This window comes from Nomascus leucogenys, chromosome 5, assembly GCF_006542625.1.
Source record: "Nomascus leucogenys isolate Asia chromosome 5, Asia_NLE_v1, whole genome shotgun sequence".
Classification (NCBI taxonomy): Eukaryota; Metazoa; Chordata; class Mammalia; order Primates; family Hylobatidae; genus Nomascus; species Nomascus leucogenys.
Genome location: NC_044385.1, coordinates 31,517,787 through 31,541,213, shown reverse-complemented (window position 1 = coordinate 31,541,213; position 23,427 = coordinate 31,517,787). Strand labels below are relative to the sequence as shown.

General features: G+C 41.8%; 1 protein-coding gene and 1 non-coding gene across 2 annotated transcripts in view; both read right to left on the bottom strand.

The window, feature by feature from the left end:
- Nucleotides 1-23,427, bottom strand: part of USH2A (usherin) — a 795,293-nt gene that overhangs the window by 4,632 nt on the left and 767,234 nt on the right. The window contains exons 66-71 of the mRNA XM_012506628.2: nucleotides 22,500-22,738; nucleotides 21,491-21,699; nucleotides 15,054-15,230; nucleotides 13,652-13,735; nucleotides 8,985-9,229; nucleotides 2,895-3,116 (exon numbers count right to left, since the gene is read on the bottom strand). Coding sequence (XP_012362082.2) covers nucleotides 2,895-3,116; nucleotides 8,985-9,229; nucleotides 13,652-13,735; nucleotides 15,054-15,230; nucleotides 21,491-21,699; nucleotides 22,500-22,738 — 1,176 coding nt within the window. The remainder of the gene's footprint in view (nucleotides 1-2,894; nucleotides 3,117-8,984; nucleotides 9,230-13,651; nucleotides 13,736-15,053; nucleotides 15,231-21,490; nucleotides 21,700-22,499; nucleotides 22,739-23,427) is intronic.
- On the bottom strand, nucleotides 4,115-4,206 carry LOC115835291. The gene has a single exon (XR_004030279.1). It is a non-coding gene; the product is annotated as a small nucleolar RNA SNORD116 (small nucleolar RNA).

Sequence of the window (23,427 nt, the reverse complement as noted above, 5' to 3'; positions counted from 1 at the left end):
ACCATGGTGGGGTCTAAAACAGTCCTTGCCTTACATTTCTCTTGTTGAAAGGATCACATCACATGCACGCATGAACTATAGACTAATTCAAAATGTATATGTGATTTGAGGGTTATATTGTGTCATATTTTAACCTTTCTAAGCCTCAGAAGCCTCAGTCTACTCATCTGTAGAGTGGGGTGTGTGTGTGTGTATATATATTTGATAAAAATACAAAAATTAGCTGGGGGTATATATATGCATTTTTAATATATATACATACACGCTATATATACACTACATATATTTATATATACTATATATTTTTTTAGTGTGTATATATATGTATGTATGTATGTATATAGTATTTTTAGTAGAGACGGGGTTTCACCATGTTGGCCAGTCTGGTCTTGAACTCCTGACCTCAGGTGATCCGTATATGTACATATATATACACACATATATATGGATTTAGTTCAAATAGTAAATGGAAGAGGCAGAATGCTAGCTATTTGTGCTCCATTTCTTTCCACTCTTGTGCTGTATTTTGTATTTATCAAATAGGGTTAGTAATGTTGGTTATAATGTTACAATAAACAGATAACTTGCCAAGTACTGGCACCTTCAAAAGCTTGTTATTGAGTCCCTTTGCACATTGCCCATTATTAGTACCATAAAAAGCAAGCAAAAATGACAATACAGTATAATAGTTACAAATAGGAGCTCAGTAGTCAGATGATGTTTTTAAGAACCCAAACCCATAAAAACAATTGCTAGCCGTATAATCTGTCATTAAATCACTTATCTCTCTAAACCTCAGTTCTTTTTGTAAAAAATGAGGATGATAATAGAACCTACTTCCTACAGTTTGTGAAGATTAGGTGTAATAATTCATCTGAACTTTCAATGTATTATGTTGAATGTATAGCAATTGCTGTTTTGCATGTCAAAAATGATCAATTAGCAATTCATTATTTCAACCGAATATAATTATCCTTGCCTTTTAAAAGCTTTAGATCTGAAATGGAATCATGTAGTTGAGGTTACAACAACATCACACAGCCTGTGATTTTAAAATGCATATTATATATATGTATATATTATACAATCATTCTGAACAGGCCAGACGGACTGTACATTTTTTTTATATAGTGTTAGGGAACCTGGATCCAGGGAACTCCCTTTATTATTTGCTATTAGTCAAGAAAGGCTTCATGGAAGTCATCAACTTTTCAGTGAAGGAAAAGTGAGAACTTGGAGGAGAAAGATGAGAGCAAATCCAAAAACAGAAGCAGATGATTGAAAGAAACGGAGGTGAATAATTTTACCCCAGAGGAGTAAACACAGGAGCTAACTTCCTAGCTGGTTATCTGTTTCGTTTCTTTTCTTTTCTTTTCTTTTCTTTTCTTTTCTTTTCTTTTCTTTTTTTTTTCTTTCTTTCCCTTCCCTTCCCTTCCCTTCCCTTCCCTTCCCTTCCCTTCCCTTCCCTTCCCTTCCCTCCCGTCCCCTCCCCTCCCCTCCCCTTCCCTCCCCTTCCCCTTCCTTCCTTCTTTCCTTCCTTCCTTCCTTCCTTCCTTCCTTCCTTCCTTCCTTCCTTCCTTCCTTCCCTCCTTCCTTCCTTCCCTCCTTCCTTTTTTTTCTTTTTTCAGAGTCTTGCTCTGTCACCCAGGCTGGAATGCAGTGGCGCTATCTCAGCTCACTGCAACTTCCGCCTCCCAGGTTCAAGCAATTCTCCTGCCTCAGCCTCCTGAATAGCTGGGATTACAGGTGTGCACCACCACGCCCAGCTAATTTTTGTATTTTTGGTGGAGATGAGGTTTCACCATGTTGGTCAGGCTGGTCTCTATCTAACTCCTGACCTCGTGATCTGCCCACCCCGGCCTCCCAAAATGCTGGGATTATAGGCATGAGCCACTGCGCCCGGCCTATCAGTTTATTTTCTAACAGGCCCAATGGAATGGTAGGTACTGCAGCGGGCATCCAGGAAGTTAGCACAATGAAATTTGATGGTTGGCAAAAATTCTAGGATTTTTGTTATTGCAGCCACTCAGAGACTGATAATAAATATTATATCACGAAGAGGTTACCTTTCAAAGAACCAATGATTTGTACCCACTGGACTGAAATTGTGAAAGATGAAGCTTATAAATAGTAACACCCTCATTTGTCATCATTTCCTAAGGTTTTGGAAAGCAACCATGTTCACCCGTTGATACAAAATATTCTTTTTGCATCTACCCATACACCAATAGGAAAAGGCAAAACAAAAAAAGTACCTTTTTGTTTTAGTAAAACAAGTGCTTGTATTTTATGCCTTGTTTTAGGCCCATTCCAATGTTTCCTGTCACCTTCTGCTCCAAGTATATGAAGTATAACCTGTTTGCTGCTTATTTATTTATTTATTTTTGATACGGAGTCCCTGTCACCCAGGCTGGCATGCAATGGCGCAGTCTCGGCTCACTGCAACCTCCACCTCCTGGGTTCAAACAATTCTCCTGCCTCAGCCCCCCAGTAGCTGGGATTACAGGCGCCCACCACCACACTTGGCTAATTTTTGTATTTTTAGTAGAGACAGGGTTTCACCATGTTGGTCAGGCTTGTCTCGAACTCCTGTCCTTGGGTGATCTACCCACCTCGGCCTCCCCAAGTGCTGGGATTACAGGCATGAGCCACCACGCCTGGCCAATAAGCATTTATTTTTAAGCATCTATTGTATACCAGAAGAACAAGACAAAGTTTCTACCCTGCTTATCAAACAACTGAAGTAACATTAGTAAACCAGTTGTTACTACCTCACTGGGTAAGTGCTCAGAGGCGAGTGCCATGGGGCAGCATTCGGTGAAGTACAGGCAGCTCTGTACCAATATTTTTTCTGGGATATTTAGCAAAGGCCCTGAATGAGGAAACCAACTCACCAGTCCACTGTTGTGGCCCATGATGGCTTCCCACAGCGAGTCGTCCATCAAGACTTTCTTGTCTTGAACGTCCATGAGCTGGCTGACGCTGCGGTGAAGAGAACCCTGGGAGTAGGTTAGGCTGGTTTGGCTTTGACTCGGGATGCGCAGGACACATGCACTCCGGTTGCTGTGGATACTCACAGGTGTCCCAGACCGGAGAATTTTGGTATCGGCTAACCCCTGAGAAGGAAGTTGCTGTGAGTGATTCACATATGAAGAATATGGGTTTGAAATATGACAGAGAATTGTGTCTCACACATTGTCAGTGAAGGGAAGGACTGTCTCCTAACAATTGTCACATTGTCAATGAAGGGAACAACTGTCACCTACAGAATTTAGCAGCTATGAGCACCCACCACATGGCGACCCTGCGTTTCTTGGTAAGAACGATGAGATGATGAGCTAATACTCAAGTTAGGTGGCCAGTGTTTTTGGCACCTAGAGAGCTCATGCACTGGTGCTCTGGCTATTGTTCCCTGTGGGGCAAGGGCTTGCTGCATTGCAAAGTGGTGGGGCAAGGCAGATGGATGGTGGGTGAACAAGGTATCTTCTTCATACATGTCAGCACAGAGCCTCCCTCTTGAGAACACCCCTCCCCCCAAACAGCCAAAGATAACAATATTATTTCATGGTGGTCCACTATGTGAGCTCCGTTTGTCTTTCACTTTAAAAGTCCCGGATTTGTGTAGGGAAATTGACTCCACCCTCCCTCATTTCTCATTCCATATTCCTCCTTTTCTTATAGGGTTCCAGCCTCCAAATTACATCAGGTCTGATATTAACATTAACATCAGAGAGAAAAAGTCACTACATAATTTAGACCTAGAATGCGCCTTAAGATAAAATCTAGTTGCTCTAAATATCTGAGGGCTCTGATTTAGCTGGTCCAATCAATGAAATGTTTTTGCTTTTTCTTTTCTTTTCTTTTTCTTTTTCTTTTTTTTTTGAGACGAAGTTTTGCTCTTTCGCCCAGGCTGGAGTGCAGAGGCGCAATCTTGGCTCACTGCAAGCTCCGCCTCCCGGGTTCACGCCATTCTCCTGCCTCAGCCTCCCGAGTAGCTGGGACTACAGGCGCCCACCATCAGGCCTGGCTAATTTTTGGTATTTTTAGTAGAGACGGGGTTTCACCGTGTTAGCCAGGATGGTCTCGATCTCCTGACCTTGTGATCCGCCCCCCTCGGCCTCCCAATTCTTTTCTTTTTTTAATAGAGTTTTCGCTCATGTTGTTCAGCTTTCCAAGGAATGGATATATGGAAGTCATCGATGATCTGTTCCTGCTTTTCACTGTGCAGTCAACACACCATGCAAAAGATCATGCATTCATGCAGCACACAGAGGTACCTCAAAGTGCATGGTGTAACTTTTTAGGGTGACATTGCTTGACACATCAGATATATCAGCCACAGAGTCAAACTGAGAACAAATGGCAGCATCAGTCCATGTTAGGAACAGTTGCAAACACATTCCTTGCATTTCTCCATGACAGCATTATCATACCCATATTTAATACTGCTCTGATGTATATATATATATATCCTATGATACATACCTGCATATGTATATATGTGTGTATATATATGTGTGTGTATATATATGTGCGTGTGTATACATACATATATATGTGAGTATATATATATATATATGTGAATATATATACATATATATGTGAATATATGTGTATGTGTGTGTGTGTGTGTGTGTGTGTGTAGTATATATATATATGTAGAGAGAGAGAGAGAGGAAGTTGGGTTTTGCAACTAAAACTTCGTAGTGAGGCCGGGTGCGGTGGCTCATGCCTGTAATCCCAGCAATTCGGGAGGCCGAGGCAGGTGGATCATTTGAGGTCAGGAGTTCGAGACCAACCTGGCCAACATGGTGAAACCCTGTCTCTATTAAAAATACAAAAATTAGCCAGGCATGGTGGCAGGCCGCTGTAGTCCCAGCTACTCAGGAGGCTGAGGCAGGAAAATTGCTCGAACCCAGGAGGTGGAGGTTGCAGTGAGCCGAGATCATGCCACTGCACTCCAGCCTGGATGACAGAAGAAGACTCTGTCTCAAAAACAAACAAACGAATTTAAAAAAAAACTCCTTGGTGAGTGGAAATTAATTGATTAGTGTCTAAGGTAAGTACCACTGCCAGTATTTGTTTAGTATTGCAGGGAATGAAAGGATCTTCAAAGCAGTAATTAAATAACAAGCAAAACTTGAACTTAAACTTAGCTGTACTGTATACTGTATGGCCTTGAAAAATGTTGATGAAATACAAAAGACACTCTTATTCCCTGGCACCTCTGCCTATTTCTAGAACTCCATTCAGAGTATAGCCTAAAATCCTTTTGCCAGTTTGGGTCTGATGTTCAAAGGGTATCTTACCTGTTCACAAGACAGGGGTGCTTGGAAGAGGGTCATCGCAGCACTGAAACCAGAGTTTGTCAAATGAGGGGGAGAAGTGTGTGTGTGTGTCTGTGTGTGTGTGTGTGTGTGTGTGTGTGTGTGTGTTGTAGGGGCATAGCTCATTGACCTACTCAAGTGAAGAGACAGTCAATCTGGAAAACTGAGCAGGTGAATCTGGGTTGTTCCTATTCGGATTCTTCCCCTTGAGTGGATTCTTTCCCACCTGAGTAGATGAGGAGCCCACAGTCACCAACAAGGACTTCATTTTGCTCTACTAATACAAATTGTACTTTCTTTAGTTTGGCTAATTTTTGACAATGTCTCTCATGGTCTCCAACTTTGTGAGAGCAGTTTGGTTTAAAAATATTTGTAAAAAGCAACAGAAGAAGACTTGCAAGTACACACTGTCAACTGGATAGGATTAAATTATGATTCAACAGGCTCAGGGGAATTCCACCTGGTGCCCTGGTGTATCCCAGATTTCACTTCTGCTGAGACCTGCCTGCAACGAAAGGCCTCCCTGCTGAGGATGAGCCAGTTCCCTGGGCCCAGAGCCCCTGGCAGCCAGCCAGTCCCTCCATGCCTTCTCATCCTCACACCTGACTTGGTCTTGGCCACTCAGTGAAAGAATCAGTTGGGTGCCACTGTGCATTTCCCTGATGGTAAAGGGTGTGCAGGAACAAGGTGTTTACATTCTTTTGTCCGCTTTTCCCAGCTGAAGCCTAAGTCTGTCCCCAGAGGCGGCTTAGCCTGTATGGTGTCAGGACTGCAAGGTCTAACCAGCACCCTCCCACCACCTGTTTCTACTGGTTATCAAACAGTATACACGGCATACAGGGTTTGTATTACATTATTATTTCATTTTCAGCTGTTCCCAAATTTTGTTGTCAGACTTTTTTTTTTGAGACGGAGTCTCTCTCTGTTGTCCAGTGGCGTGATCTCGGTTCACTGCAAGCTCCACCTTCTGGGTTCACGCCATTCTCCTGCCTCAGCCTCCCGAGTAGCTGGGACTACAGACGCCCGCCACCACGCCTGGCTAATTTTTTTGTATTTTTAGTAGAGATGGGGTTTCACCGTGTTAGTCAGGATGGTCGCAATCTCCTGACCTCGTGATCCACCCCCCTCAGCCTCCCAAAGTGCTGAGATTACAGGCGTGAGCCACCGTGCCCGGCCCAAACTTCTTGAGGTTCTGGTTAAAATGGCAGATTATTGAGTTTCTCCCTCAGAACTTCAGGTCCTGCTCCTCCTATGTGATGCTGATGCAGATAGTTCATGGTCCTCACTTTGACAAAATGAAGCTTAACAAGACTCATTAAAACCCTGAGCAATGGGGTTATATCCAGAGTAACATAACATCCCCACAAGAAGGTTGGAAGTGTCTTCTGGTCACTAAGTTAACCAAGTAAGGAAGACAGTGTTCCTCCTCATGTAGGATTGTGACACAGAGGTGCCTGCCTGTAGGGACGGGGTCAAAGGACAGGAGAATGTATCACTGAAATGAGTTCTGGACATTGCTGGTATGTGGGTACGCTTTCCTGTAACTGCACCTCACATTACATATAGATGTGCCCAGCAGTGCTTAGGAATTTCCCTTCCACTACTCCAAGCACTCCATAGACCCTAGGATCGATTTAGCTCATCTCCCAGGCTAAACAGATCTCTCCTGCCTTCTTCTCTCTTCTACTGCCTTCCTCTAGCAGCAGTGCAACTTCTAGGAACATGGGCTTCTTAAAGAAAGTTATTCTTGTTCTTTTGTTGTTTTGTTTTGTTTTTGTTGTTTTTTTTTTTTGAGACGGAGTCTCGCTCTGTCGCCCAGGCTGGAGTGCAGTGGCGCGATCTGGGCTCACTGCAAGCTCTGCCTCCTGGGTTCACGCCATTCTCCTGCCTCAGCCTCTCCGAGTAGCTGGGACTACAGGCGCCCGCCACCACGCCCGGCTAATTTTTTTTGTATTTTTAGTAGAGACGGGGTTTCACCGTGGTCTCGAAGAAAGTTATTCCTTAACAAGGAAAAATGTTGAAGTATCTGCTCTTCAGTGAGAATCTCCTAATGACTATTCACTGAACGGGAGCAAACAGCCCATGGTTCGAAGTGGTCACTCAACATTCATTCATTCAACAAACATTCGTGGAGTGCCTATGATATGCCAGGCACCGTTCTGGGTGCCGGGGCACATACAACAGGAAGAGGCCCGCAAGATCATTGATCCTGGGAGCTTACATTCTATTTCAGGAGTCAGACAAACATATCTGATTTAGTGTTATGTGATAAATGCTATAGAAAAGAAAAGAAGTGGGTTAAGGGGCTAGGAAATTTTACATAGAATGGGAGGTGACATTTGTGCAGAGACGTGAATGAAGCAAGAGTGTGAACCACCCAAGGAGCAGCAGCAGCAATGGCCCTGTGGTTAGAGCTTGTCTGATGGGCTCAGGGAGGAAGGAGGCTCCGAGGAGGATGAGTGAGAAGAGGAGTGGGACAAATGTGACTAGAGAGCCAAGGCCCCGATGGTGTTGGGCAGTGCCTTCTTTGCTCCTCCACCACCACATCATTGTCCCATTGCTACTTCCCACAAAAACCACAAACCATGGACCTGAGAGGGCCCACTGCCCTTTTGTGCTCCCAACACTCCTGCTACTTAGGTCTGATCCAGCTATGTTTGGGCTTAACCAGTCATCATTCATCGCTGAGTGCTGGAAAAGTGAAGAGATCTGGAAGGCAGACAACACTGCTGTGTTCCCTCACTGCTATTTTTTTAAATGTTGAAGTGTAAGCAGCTTGACCAGGCTTCTGTGCTTAATTTTGGTACTGCCTAGGGTAGCCACTAGCTAATATAGAACCTTAGTGCAAACTGGAAAAAAGGCACCTCCTCAGGGATATGTAGCCCTGTGGGCGCACAGCTTTGGTGAACAGATGGGTACCTGGTGAGGATTAGAAAACACAGCCTTTCCTCCTCCAGGTAGACATAGCCCCACACCAGAGTGCAGCATGGAATTAAATCACCTTTTACCCTTCAATGAGTGCTGTGGGCAATGACTGTCCTGCAATACCAAGTGATGGGGCCCTCTCCCACTAGACCTTTACTGGACCTCCTATTTTGGGAGTGAGTGGTCTAGAGCTAAGAGGAGCCATCTATCCTCTGTGGCACAGGGTGTCAGGATCAGATGACAGACCGAGCACCGCTAGCACTGTAGCCCCTTCCTCCCCATCTCCCCCTTTTAATGTTCATTCTCTGCCACCAAATTACACAATAATACAACCTATAATTTCCCCAGGTAATCTCAACATACAACTCTGCTCCACCAGGCCCTGGCTTACAATTACAGGGCAGAAATACTCATCCCTAGTTACACATTAAAATCAGTTTTGGAGTGTAAAAAAGCATACCAATATTCAGGCCCTACTCAAGACCAAGGATATGAGAATTTCTCAGATGAAGTCCAGGCAGTGATATTTTTTAAAGCTTTCCAAGTGATTCTAATGTGCAGCCAAAGTTGAGAAAGCTGTTCTAGGGTTAGCCTGTCTTGGTCCCCACACTTAATGAAACATAACTTACATCTAGTTCCTTGTTACCACGGCTATGACACATTTTTCTCAGAAGGAAAACAAGTATTCTAGTCCAGTGATAGGGAAATGGGACCACACCTCTACAGACATACCATATGGTTTTCCCCTGGTGGGTAAACATTCAATGGAGACATCCTCTTCTGAAGAGGTACCAAGGGAGGTCTTTCTCTGATATATGGCTCTTTGTGGATTTTTCTTTGTAGTATCAGGGACAGAAAAATGGCCAACAAGATCAAGCCCAGCATCGCCATTAACACTATGAACCACAGCTCGCTGTAGAACTCTGTGCTTTTGCTCCGTGATCCCTTCTTTTCTCCAGGCGTTGTTAGGACCAAGCCTGCAAAACCCAGAGAAAGAAAGGGGAAATGTTATTTCAGAAAGCAATTTTGTCATCTCTGGTCCTGCTATTTGATAGTAAATTAGAGAGGAGTTGAAAGCAGTTTGTCTCTTAGTGCTTGTTTGCTCTTGTGTGCAGCCTGGGGTAATGGTTCAGGGGGTTGCTGGGTTATAACAAGATGCTTACAGCCCTTGAGAGGCCTTGCTGACACTTCTGGCACTGCTGCTTAGGTTGGAAATCACCACTGTCTTGACAAATCCCTGGGAAAGACGGGAGTGTGGGGAGCAATTTTTAAAAGGGGTTACCAAAGTAACCTTGAGGGTCACCTGTTTCATAGCTGTGTGTCTTGGGAGCAAAGTCCTTGCTTGGGTTCTCATGAGGGACTGGGACCCTTACTATTATTGCTGCAGAGTCACAAACAAAATCACTGCTTGGAGATCTGAGGTGTCCTTGCTTCATGCAACAGTCCAATTCCCGATACTTCATGCAAACTGGATTTTGAAGCATCAGATTCCATTTTCCATTATGATATTAACAGCTTGTGTTTGCTACCATGTTGTCTTTACATGGCCTCTCTGTTAAAGAGCAAAGCTCTGCAAACCATCACCCAAATGCACTGGGAAAGCTTCCTATGGAAAGAAATCTTTTAGCACTGGAGCCACTTACCTTTGCTTGGGGTTCACACACAGAGTTCAGTTAATGTGAGTCTCTGCACATGAGGTTAGTATTAATAAAAGTAGCTCACGTTTAACAAGAATGTACTTGGTGCCAGGCCCTATGCTTAGAGCTTTACAGGGATGCAGGGTGGGTAGGATTTTTATGTATTTATTTATTTATTTTTTGAGATGGAGTCTTGCTCTGTCACCTAGGTTGGAGTGCAGTGGTGTGATCTCCGCTCACTGCAACCTCTGCCTCTTGGGTTCAAGTGATTCTCCTGCCTCAGCCTCCCAAGTAGCTGGGATTACAGGTGTGCACCACTATGCCCGACTAATTTTTGTATTTTTAGTAGAGATGGGGTTTCACCATGTTGGCCAGGATGGTCTCAATCTCATGACCTCGTGATCCGCCTGCCTCGGCCTTCCAACATGGTGGGATTACAGGCATGAGCCACTGCGCCCAGCCAGGCAGGTTTATTAAGTCTTGTGGGGAAGATAGAAGAGAGGCTAACAAGAATCATGCAGGAAAATTATGCTGTCAGCTTGGCAAGCTAAGCAGGGGTGCGGCAGGGGTGCAGCAGGAGTGCGGCAGGGGTGGGGGTGGGGTGGCCAGAGATCTGCTCCCATCCAGCCACTGCTGGGGCCAGCACAGAAACCTGTGGGTCTGATGCAGCGGCCGCACAGGCTGGTGTGGAGCTGTGAGCCAGAGAGCTGCTCATCTAAATCTAATACCTACAGCCAGGTCAGAAGAACAAACAGACACAACTGCAAAGCCTACTCACTCACTGGACAAATCTCCCCCTTTTCAGCACCTCTAGAACTTCCTGGGCCTGCCTGGTACTTCACACTCACACTCTCAGGGAAAGACTTAAAGGAAAAAAGTTCAGAACTGGGGTGAAACTATTAAAGGCAGGAACAGACGGTGACTGAAACTAAACTTTGAACTCCATAAGAGGAGGGATATTACTTTGCCAACCCTAACTCTGCTGCCGATCAGCTCTGTGATTAAATGTTGGACTCTGACCTTTTTTCTTATCTCTAAAATAAAGGGTTGAGTCAACACTCCAATCAAGCTCCAGCAGGTCGAAATTCCCCTAATTAGGAACCAATGTGTGTTGTTTGATTAAAAACAAACCAGCCTAGGTTGCACACTAAAAGAGTTGTTTCCTCTGTGTGTGGCACAGAGAGAAAATAACTTGTTGGCTGTAACTCCAGAAACTGATCTGATGGACCCAGTGGGCCCCTTGCTCCACAGCACGCAGGGGAAGGGAGGGCAGCCTGCCCGAGGGAAGCCTCAAAAGGGAAATAGCCCTTAGAACAGTCAGAGGAAAATGAGGTCTCTGCCAGTCTCCTGCTTGGAGGCTGCCTTCAGGCAAGGGAACAGGAGTGTTTTTAAAAGTTACATCATAAAAATTAGAACTGACGATGGATATTAGTTGGGCAGCACATCTTGGAATCTGCCAGAGCATTGCACAATCCTCAGAGTTCTTCCCTCTGCTCTGCCCAGAGCCCGGCCTCCAGACACAACGGAAACCTCAATATGTATTCATGAGCCAACGGGGGATTTCTCCTTTTTATGAAGACCTCGAGATCAGGATGGTGTCCCTTTATCCCTTCCCTTCTGTCTTTTTGAAGTACTCCTTCACCTTAAGGGACTCTACCTGTGCATCACATGGGAGGTTCACTGTCAGGGGTTGAAACTCTGGTGGCTGGGCCTCAGATCCAAAGCAAAACTGAAACCACAGCCAGTGTCAGAGTAAATCCCTCTCTGTTGATGGCCTGCCTCCAGGAACAACACACTTCCCATTCACCAAGGAAACTAGACTGGCAGGTCCTAGAAGGCGAGCAACCTCGGTTTTCCGGCATCACTCAACACGTGGTCCTGAGCCCTGTGTCAGAATCACTGGACAGGACTTATTTAAAGAGCAGATTCTGAGCCTCCTTGAGTCTGAATCTCTGCCAGAGGCCTGGGTAACTATAATAAACAAGCACACTGAGGTGATTCTTATACATACTTAACTTGGCAAACCATTGCAAAGGAAAAGTCCCAGGCCAGAAGTCAATAGAAAATCTGTGTTGGTGTTCTCATCCCAGTAACAAGCTAGCAGAGCATTCCTGGATAAATTCCTGTGTCCCTTATACCTCCACTTGTCCACTTGCGGAAATAATGGAGGTGCTAACAGAATGCCAAATGAGATCTGTTCTATCCTACCACTGCTATTAAATGAAATAAGCCGTATGAGAGGAATTAAGTGTTGTAGGAAATTTTATATGACATCCAGACATGTAAAGTTTGGAAACATAGAATAATACGTTATTTTTACAAATTGAAACTATCCTTGACAATAATATATATGTTTTATTGTGTATGAGACTCTCTCAAAAAAAATTAAAAAAATATTTTTTTAATTGTGTTTCAGAAATTTTGGATACTTTGAATTTTTCACTTTTTTGAAATTTTTCAAAAAAAACTCTATACATGCAAATTTGATATATCATTAATTACTGGAATTTAAAATAGGATATCAATCCTGAATCTGTTTTAATGGAAAAGATTTGGTATTTCTCTAATTTTCTTTTATAAAGTATCACAAATGTTAGATTCAGAGACTATGAGTAAAACTCAATTTAAAAGATGCTCCTTAAAAATTAAAATTGTGCCACTTGAGCTAAATTACTTGATATCAACAGTCAATCACAATCTTTTATGGAAGATAAAAGACACTTTCTAAATTTATCATTCTAGGCTTTGAATCCAGAATATTAACATTATGATCAACATGAATTGGCTGAATATTTTCTTTCTTCCTCTGATCTCTCCTCTAACTTCCTCTGTAAATCACCTTTATGTACATGAAGTCACACAATTCTTTATTGACAGGGTTCGTGGTTAGGAGAAAAATTTAGTTTGAGCTCTCTGGTCTTTTCCATATTTACAATTCAATATTTGGTATTTTAAGAGTATATTCTGGCCAAGTGCGGTGGCTCATGCCTGTAATTCCAACACTTTGGGAGGCCAAGGTGGGTGGATCACTTGTGGTCAGGAGTTCGAGACCTCCCTGGCCAACAAAGTGAAACCCCATCTCTACTGTAAATACAAAAATCAACCAGGCATGGTGGCATACACTTGTAGTCCCAGCTACTCAGGAGGCTGAGGCAGGAGAATTGCTTGAACCTGGAGCTAGAGGCTGCAGTGAGCCCAGATTGCACCACTGCGCTCCAGCCTGGGCAACAGAGTAAGACTCTGTTTCAAAAAAAAAGAAAAAAAGAGTATATTGTAACTCCTTGCCTAACATAAGTTCCATGAGGACTTTTTAAAAAATTTCTGGCCAAGCGCGGTGGCTCAGGCTTGTAATCCCAGCACTTTGGGAGGCCAAGGCAGGTGGATCATGAGGTCAGGAGATCCAGACCAGCCTGGCTAACAAGGTGAAACTCTGTCTCTACTAAAAATACAAAAAATTAGCGGGGTGTGGTGGCCCGTGCCTGTAATCCCAGCTACTCGGCAGGCTGAGGCAGGAGAATCGCTTGAACCCAGGAGGTGGAGGTTTCACTGAGCCAAGATCACACCACTGCACTCCAGCCTGGGTGACAGAGCAAGACTCCGTCTCAAAACAAACAAACAAAAAACTCTGACAACACTTGGCACAATTTCTTCTGTATAGTCTATGCTAATACATTAGGACCCCAAGTATGAATAAACAAACATATGTGTGTTTCTTGAGGAAAATGAATAGGTGCTACACCAAGTATAATATGAGTTGTTTACCAAGTCCAGTAGAGGTATCATATTGGATCAATGGCGTCTTAACACTTCCTTCATCAGTCGTGCAGATGACCTGGAAAAAGAAGGCTAGACGAAAGGAAGAACTGGTAAATGACTTGTTCATTCAACACCTACAAATAGGGCACATGCTTTTAAAACAGCAATGCATCACAGCATGAAAAATAGGATTCCAGAGCAAGTTATGACGTTTTATATAATATTCAAAATTATTTCTAATTTTAAAATGCTTAAGAAAAAAAAGCTATCATTAATGTAATAATAGCCTATCCATAAGTAATAGAACTAAGGAAAATTAGAGCTTATACCGCAAAGGAAAAGAACATCAGAGGAGTAAAGGATAATACACAAAGCGCATCTTTTTCTGCACATGGTTTAAACCCTTCCTTTAAAATTTACAGGTGTACTTTCCACTAAATGACCTAGAGTTTCTTACTGAACAGGAGAGCTCCAAAGGGATCCTAGAAATCACATGGTCTAAATTGCTCTTCCAATGGCCAGGAACCTTAGGGAAGTGACCCTTGCAAGGTCACACAGATAGTTAGAGGCCTGGCCAGGTAGAACCTGTGTCTCCCAATCATCAGGCCGCCTTCCCTTCCCAACAAGCTGCCCAGGTGACCATGAACTGTAACAATGAACATGCGTAGCTGAATCTTCGTAAAAATTTAATAAGTTTCTATTACTATACATGCAATGCTGAAGCTCACTATTTACCTCTACCTTACAGCCAAAATAAAATACTCATTAATCAATTCATTGTATAGTGAGCATTGGTCCTGTGAGCGTGACGATCACTATAAAATACTTAGCGCCTTGTAAAGCATTTTCTCATTTCAATTTAAAAACAAGGCAAGGAGAAAAGGGACGTATAAGTAAACAGGAAGAAGGAACTCCATTTTAGAGGGACAAGATTGTTCTTTCAGGGCCTGATATCAAGGAAGGTTAAGGAAACCCGTTATTCAGGTCCTCATGAGTTGGAGATAGTTATTTCCTGATAGGGCTCTGTTTGGAGACTGGAGATACAGCAAGAAAATCTATGAAGTCGCTAGAAGTGTATTATTTTAGGGTAGTCATTGACTTTGTATGGGTGCTATTTCTTTTGTGACCCCAACTGGCCCTTGGGTCTTATCCCTTCCTGGGGACCCTCCAGTCCTGTGGAGGCAGCACTGTTCCCTTGAACTGCATTATAACTGCAGTGCTGCCAAGCTGCAAATGGGAAGGAAAGAAAACCTTATTTATCCTGAGCAGTAACTTTTCCACAAGAAGTGGGCACTTAAACCAAGACATTTAATGGTGAGCATCTGCTGGTCAGCTTTTGGATTTAACGTCCTGTAAAGCTGGGGAACAGAGCGCCTTCCACATTGAGAAACAGGAGTCGGAAACTAACTTTTGTCCGCCGTTCTCGGTATGTAGAGGGTGGTGTCGAAGCCGCTGTACACGCGTCGCCCTCCATCGGTTAACACGTACTCCTTCAGTTGGCCGTTCAGGAGGAAGGTGCCACTCCAGTTCACACACACCACAGACAAATTGCTGTCCACCGAAAATGGGGCTCGGTACTGAGGCACTGTGGGGAGAAAGTTGTAGGTTCTAAAAAGGGTAACGTCTTTGAAGGGGTGCAGGTATGTGCTTTAAAAAAAAATATGAACAAAACAAAACCAAACCAATCCAAAAAAAAAAAAAAAAAAAGAAAAAAGAAAACCAACATTGCTAGAATCCTTCACTTTTTTCTCAGTGTTACGAAACAACCAGTATCGGGGGTGAAAAGAAAACCGATGGGAACATGTGTGAAATGCTTTCTCAGCAACTTTATGCCTGCTTTAAAAAAAATCTATAGACAGTGGTGTTTTATAAATAAAACTATTAACATACAATGGATCTGCTCACCAACATAAGCCTGGAACTCATATTTTGTTGCGTTTTCCCTCTTTTTAACAGGTAAGGTATCCTTAACACTATTAACTACAGTAGATAGCTATTTTTCATATCAAATCAATATTTATTGCCACAAAGCCCCAAGGACTAGATGAAGTTAATATATTTTTTTTCTCCAAACCAAACTGCTTAGATGGTGAATTATGTCCTTTTGGCACCCATTTATTGTTAAAGCTTTTTCTCAAACCATTAGTTTGTTTTCTGAGATAGTTAAAAAGCCTTGCAAACAGCAATTCAAGTATAATAATTCATTGCCCTGACTAATCAATCAATAGCATAGTACATTAGTATATAATCAAGCTCAGGTCTCCTAAGTATTATATCACATATAGAAGCAACTTTGTGTGCATTTCACAGGCACATTCTCTTTTGATTTTTCAGCTCTTACTAAAACAAAAAGAAAATCCTTAACTGGGGCTCATCTTTTAAATGAATAATTTTTGTGGAAACAAATGAAGGGATACCATATCATCTTGTCAAGTCAGAAGAGATTTATTTCATGAGATCTTATTTTCTACAAAATAATCAATATATTTATAAAAACATTAAGATTCACCTATATACTAAATTGGCTTTTAAGAAAAGAAAGGAGTGAGTAGTGAGACTAAATTGAATCTGATTCTTTTTCTTTAAAAAACAATCCATCTATTTCTGATGTTAGGAAATATAGCAAAATAAGGAATAATTATGCTTTTGTAATTGTAACATTCAACCATAAAGACACAGTTGATTGTTATCTTTCAAAATAAGATATTTTCATAAAGCCATAAGAAAAATTTTCTGCTAACACCAAAACAAGAGTTATCAAGCCCTCTTTAAATCTCAGTGCTTTTCCAACATTGATTCTGCCTGATGATATCACAAGGAATCCTCTATTGTTATTTGTCTATGACTTCTCTCCATCATCTTAGTTCAGTAGATTTTCACTTTTTCCTTATATCATAACAGCACAGATAAAGAAACAGCTTGTAACTAGCAAGAAAATAGAAAGATAGGCGTCTTATTTGTCCTGTAGGGTTTGCAGACCTTCCTGGGGAAAAAGAGTAAGCAATTAAAATAATCGAGAATAATGAGTTTATAAATCCTCCCCGAGGAAGACTGAAAAAGCTATAAGAACCACTATGTTCCTAGCTTTTGACATACTTTATCTCATTTAATCCTCAAAATAATCCTGTAAAGATTGATTCCTAATTTTTGAGGTGAGAAAACTCAGGTTCAGAGAGGTCAAATGTCTTGCTCTATGTCAGTGGCTGGTAGGAGACCAAGGAGCTGAACCTAGGCTTGCTTAAATTAAGGCCCATGATACTTTGTTATAATCGGTACACATTCGTTGAAAGGAACAGAATTTACCAGTTCACCCTATGGGTGCTCTCCAGTGGTGTGCTGAAGCTGGCTCATCCCAACTGTTAAATATTCAGGAATTTTGTGAGTCGTTGTTAAATCCGGCCACTACTAAAAATTAAATTATATAAACTTAAATACATTATATTAAAACAAAGCTTATAAATACTCCAAATTCATAACTTTTTATTTGTCTCACTACACTTTACTACCGTCTGTGTGCTCGAGGTCATTTACATCCACTCTAACTGGCTGGTGGAAATAAATTATTTTCTGGTTTGTATTCTCTGTTGCATGTTTTTGTGCTCCCAGTGTTTATAATGAGTTAAAAGTAGCATAAGTGGTATTTTACAACCCATATCATAGTCATTTCTTGTATTTTTCCATAACTATTGACCCAGTAGTGGATTAAGGGAACCTTTTCTCCTATGGTGCTAGTCCAGCTTTAAGCTGCTTCTCTAATATGAAAAAACACAAAGGAATAAAATATATATATTTTTTTTTCTTAGAGACAAAGTCTTGCTCTGTTGCCGAGGTTGGAGTGCAGTGACATGATCATAGTTCATTGCAGCCTTGACCTCCAGGGCTCAAGCAATCCTCCCACCTCAATCTTCTGAGTAGCTGGGACTACAGGTGCATGTCACTATACCTGGCTATTTAAAAAAATTTTTTTGTAGAGATGGGGGTCTTGATATGTTGCCCAGGCTGGTCTTGAACTCTTAGCCTCAAGCAATCCTCCCCCACTGGCCTCCCAAAGCACTGGGATTACAAGCGTGAGCCAGCATGCCTGGCCACAGGAAGAAAATCTTAAATCAGTTCACTTTGTTCTTCCAAAAATAAGCAAAAAAAATCTGGCAAAAGCTAAGCTTCATGACTCAAAAGGGAATTGGTTATAAATTACAAAGCTCACCTAGCTGTTCTCTGGCTTTCTGGCCATATCAACAAAAAAACTGCAACATTTAGCAAAATTGGCTTTTGGATGTATTGCGAAGGAGATTACAAAATCAGACAGCGCACATCAAGAATCATTACAGTTTGCTTTGAATATAGTATGGGTGACAAAAAATGCTGATCGAGCAGCATCAACAATAAACATGCAGTGTTAGGTGCACTCGCTCATTCATTAAACAACATTTATTGGAATCTAAGATACTGTGCCCAGTGCTGGAGATGAAAATGGAGAAAGCGAGGACTAAAGGAAGCATAGCTTGAAGGGGAAAGTTGCAAGCTCTGTCTGGGGCCTGTCCAGTGTAAGCTGGTTATGAGAAATTCAGAGGGAGATGTCTGTGAGGAAGCTGGGTGGAGGGGTATACACTTCAAAACAGAGCACTTGGGTAGGAGGTGACCACTGAAGTTTGGCTTTTGGAATCAAAGCGTTGGAGCAGATGAACTCACCTGATGAAGGAGGAGGAAAGGACGGGGGAGGAAAGGAGGGAGGAGAGAAAGGGCAAGGGGACAAAGTTGAAAGGTTTAGGATTAAGATTTGGGCAGTGGAAGAAGATCAACCAACAAAGTTGACTAAAAATGAAAATCCAAAGAAGTAGAAGAGAAACCAGGAGAGGGTTATCATGAAAATGAGGGTAAACCACTTTTTAAAAAAGGATTGAACATTGAAAGTTCAGTTGCGTTGAATGCTACTGGAAAGTCAGTGAAGGTGACTCCTGGAGATACATGCCTTCTGAATATATCAATATGGAGGCCAAGGGCAAACTTAGGAAGAGATTTTCATCCAGTGCTGAGGAAGTTAAAGAGTAAGCGGAAGAGAGGAGATGGGCAAAGCATCTGCAGACCATTCCTCCAGGAAGTCTTGCTGTCAGAGAGAGGAGAGTCCACATCACTGCAGGGGAAGAGGAGCTTGTTTGCTTTAATTTTAGAAGGATAGAAGGAACTTTGAATCGAAGTGAGATACACAGAAAGATTAAGGAGAGAGAAGGGATGGTGAGTAATGAAAGGGATGAAATTCACTGCACGGGAGGCAGGTTTATTTCAGACGGAAGAAGGACCACCCTTTCCTTGTCACTGACAGCAATGGGGTATATGCAGGCAGCTTTGTCTGCAGTGGCAAGAGGAGAAAATTATTGACTGATGACATCTCTTTTCCTGGAAAATTACAAGACAAGGAGTTCTGCAGAGAATAAAGGGAGAAATGGGTGAGCCGAGTTGTGGGCATGAAGGGAGAAAGGGTGAGTGGCAGAGGGAGGTTTGGCAAAGGTGGAGATGGTTTGAAGTCTTGATTACAGAGAGTAGGAAATTAATTGATCAGGGAAAGAGTAGTACTGAGACAGCAGCTGAGCTCAGTGATCATGAGTTCAGAGTAATCACTGCACTTACTAGATGTGGAAACTGGCCAGGTTACTTGAGCTCTGGCCTTAGTTTACGGCCACTTCATTGTCTAACTCCAAGAGCCTCAGTTCAGATAATAGTCTATATGAATGGCATCCTGGAATTGCAGTACACAGTTTATAGTCCTGCCTCAGTTTTCTCATCTGTAAATTTGGATAATAATAGATCTATTGTAAGAATTATTTGTAAAATGCTAAAATACTGCCAGGAACAAACAAGTCCTCTGTAAACGTGATCTGTTACTAACATCCTGCCATGTTGTTGCTCAGACACGTTAAGGTCCTTGTGTGAGACACTGGTCTTTTATGAATGCGTAATTCTTGCTTTTAAAATTGGCATAATATTCAATGCCAGATAGAGTATTTTAGGTAAGATTATAATCTGACATAATCTTTCTTGAAAGCAAACATGAAACTAGTATCCAAAGCCTTCAAATATTAAAATACTTGATGTATTAATAGTAAATTCTATTTGTCAAAATTTAATTTAAGAAGATAACCAGACATTCAAAGATCTGTTCACAAAGATTTTTTCATCATATTTATTAATGGGAAATTAAAAAAAAACAAAATGTCCCAATTAATTTATATATGGAATATTGTATAGCCATGAAAATTGGTGGCTAAAGAGTTTTTTTAGTGCCGTGGGAAATGCAAATACAATAACATCAAGTATAAAAAGCTGCCTATGAAATTTTAGTTATAGTATCTCAGCCTTACAGTAAAAATTACCCATAGAAAGGAGATTAAAGGAATTGATTATGCCAAGATATTAGTAGTGGTTGCCTCTGGGTTGGGGTATAATAAGCAGGACTAGCTTCCTTGGCATGTGACCTGTTCTGTTGCACAGGCCTGTGCCATAGAAGAGTCTTGGACTTAGCCTGATGCTCTACTGTTGCTGTCTTGGAATTCTTAATGATTTTTCAGCAAAGGATTCCATATTTTCATTTTCCACTGGACTCCATAAATTATGCAGTTGGTTCTGATAAGCACTTATTTTATTCTTAATACTTTTTGTGTTTGCCATTATTAAACAATGAAAGCATATACCTTATAAAATCTAAGTTATAGTCATATATCTCATAATGACATTTTGAGCAAGATTGCAGAAATGATGGTGGTTCCGTAAGATTATAATGGAGCTGCCCTGTACCATCTCTTACATTTTTTTTTTTTTTTGAGAAGGAGTCTTGCTCTGTTGCCCAGGCTGTAGTACAGTGGTGTGATCTTGGCTCACTACAACCTCTGCCTCCTGGGTTAAAGTGATTCTCCTGCCTAAGCCTCCTGAGTAGCTGGGCTTACAGGTGTGTGTCACCATGCCTGGCTAATTTTTGTATTTTTAGTAGAGATGGAGTTTCACCATGTTGGTCAGGCTGGTCTCGAACTCCTGACCTCAGGTGATTCACCCGCCTTGGCCTCCCAAAGTGCTGGGATTACAGGCGTGAGCCACCGTGCCTGGCCCTCTTATCTTTTATATCAGATTTTTTCTGGACCTTTTCTATGTTTAGATACACAAATAACCATTGTGTTACAATTGCCTGCAGTATTCAGCACAGTCACATGCCTATACAGGTTTTAGCCTAGGGGTGGAGTAGGTTATAACATGTAGGTCTGTGCAAGTACACTCTATGATGTTTTCACGACACTCGCCTAATGATGCATTTCTCAGAACATATTTCCATCGTTAAGCGATGCGTGACTGTATTATATAAAAATGTAAGGAAGCCCCCAATTAATTAGTTGATTGCTCTTTTCTTCACTCACTTGCCCTTTTGCTTCTCCTAATGTCATGCATTTAGCATGACATTTATTAGCTTTTCCTAATAGTGCTATGTCTTAATGCTCTCTGGACATACTAGAGATTATGCCATGTAATTTACAAAGAAAAGGAGTGGCAAAACTTCTTATATAAATGGTCTACCAGTGTTTGTTCATTTTCTTTCTTCCCATTGATCATTTAACTTCCCCTAAATTTGTTTTTACCCTATCCCCACATGAAAATCCTTCCTAAATTTGCCCTTGACTTCCATATTATTAAATCCACTAGGCATTTTTCCTCAGTGTCATCCTCATCAATGCTTCAGTAACATTCAGTGTTATTGAGCCCACTCAATCTGTTTTTAAAAGTGGCTTCCCTGAGCTTCAGGGCAAGCTTCTCCTGACCACTTTCCAATCTCTCTGGCTTATGGTAGCAGCCGCTTATACTCACATTCTTTTTGGGTGGTGAAACTGATCCACTCGGAAGCCGTGCTGCCCACCTCGTTGTGTGCCACCACTCTCAGCTTGTACGTGGTATAGGGCTGGAGACCCCCAAGGCTGGCTTTCTGCCCCAGCCCCGTGTACTTTGTCTCTATTTGGCTGGGAGTACAGGGGAGGGCTGAGTCAGGAGGGCAAGCCACGTGGAGTTGGAGTTCATAGCTAAAATGAGAATGGATAAGTAGAGTGAAGATGGGTAATGGAATTAGTTTAACTCTCTCTTTTAAAACTGGTTCTATTTTGTGAGGAGACATTTTGTTTTCATAGAGCTACAGGCTCTTTAAAATTTCCATTTGCAGGAAACTGCTCTCAGAAACACTTTATGTAACGCTATTGGAAATGAGCAGCAGATGTAATCAGAGAAATGATAAGAGAAGTCACCATCTACACACACATTGCTGTTTACCCAGCAACTAGTGATCCTTGTTGGTAGAGATAAGACATTTCCCTCTTTTAAGAGGAGAGACATAAATGGTTCTTCTCTTTTTAGAATAAGTAAATTTTTTTTCTAAATGATTTTGATTCAAGTGTCTTCTTTTTTCTTTCAAACAGTGGTTTATGACAATATTTTAAATTAGATGAGGGCAATTCTGATTTAACTGTGGAGGTGTCTTATGTTCCAATGAAGGCTTGTAGAAGGAATGCTTCCAGATAACCATTAGGAGGAGCATATTGAATACAAACACATTGCATTGTCCTTTTAATGTAAAGCTTATTTTGTTGTTCTCCTTTCTATCATTAGTTGCTTTTATGATTTAAATACATCGCAGGTAACATTACCACTCAAATCAGTTTATTTGTCTACTTTGCTATAGATATCTGTTCAATAAGCAAGTCCTCCCTGGGGAGTGCCAGGTAGCTATACAGGTTTGTAGCTTAGGTGCAGAGTAGGCTATACCATGAGTTCATATGTCTGTACACATGCCTTGTTAGTTTATTCATCCTTCTGCCTGACCAATTACCTGTAAATGACACCATTGGGGAACATGGGGGGACTCCACTGGAAGGAGGCCATCCTTGAGGCCAGCGTCTCGATTTGTGGAGAGGACAGTCCTGAGGGTGGAGCAGGATGGGTTCTCAGTTCAGCTGTCGGTCCTTTGCTGCAGCAGTTGAAGCAGGTGCAGGCCTCTACTCCAATAGAGTAGTTAGTGAAGGCTTGAAGGCCGTGGAGAGTCTGCTGGGTGGCCATGCCTTCGGATAGCTGTGGAAGGAAGGAAAACTAGATAAGGCAGTGTCAAACATCAAAGGTGTTTGATGAATATTATCCAGGATCCCACCTCCTACAAATGAAGTACCACACCAGGCACTCTGGGAGACACAACATGTCATTTAGCATGACATTTATCCTCAAAAAATTACCAACCCAGTTAGAGAGGTATGACAAATAGGTGAAAAATCTGATAATGTAACCGTTAAATAGAAGTTTGAGGTAGCAGGATGGAAATCACAAGGCATAATATTATCGATTATCTATTACCTTAGAAAGGTATTAGAAAACGGCACGGAACACACAAAGTGTTGATCAAAGTCTATGACCCTCAGAGTGATGTCTTTTCAAAAAACAAAATCTGCCTTTCAATTATATGTCTAGTCAGCATTCACCAACGTCCATATTCTGCCATAGTTACTTGCATGCAATTTCTCAGTCAAAAAATCTTTTCAGATCTACATTAAAATCAGGTGTAAGTATTGGAGGGCTTGAAAGTCTATCTCTTCCTCTGAGGGTGTTGGTTTTTACAAAATATCATAGTCTTCTCTCAATCATCTTTGTAGGATTATAAAGTTTTTGGTTTATTTTGAGTAAATTTTTAATCTCATTGTGGTTTTAATAAGTACTCTTTAGAACAAGAGTTCAGGAACTGAAATTAATTTTCATGTTGACATAAAGAA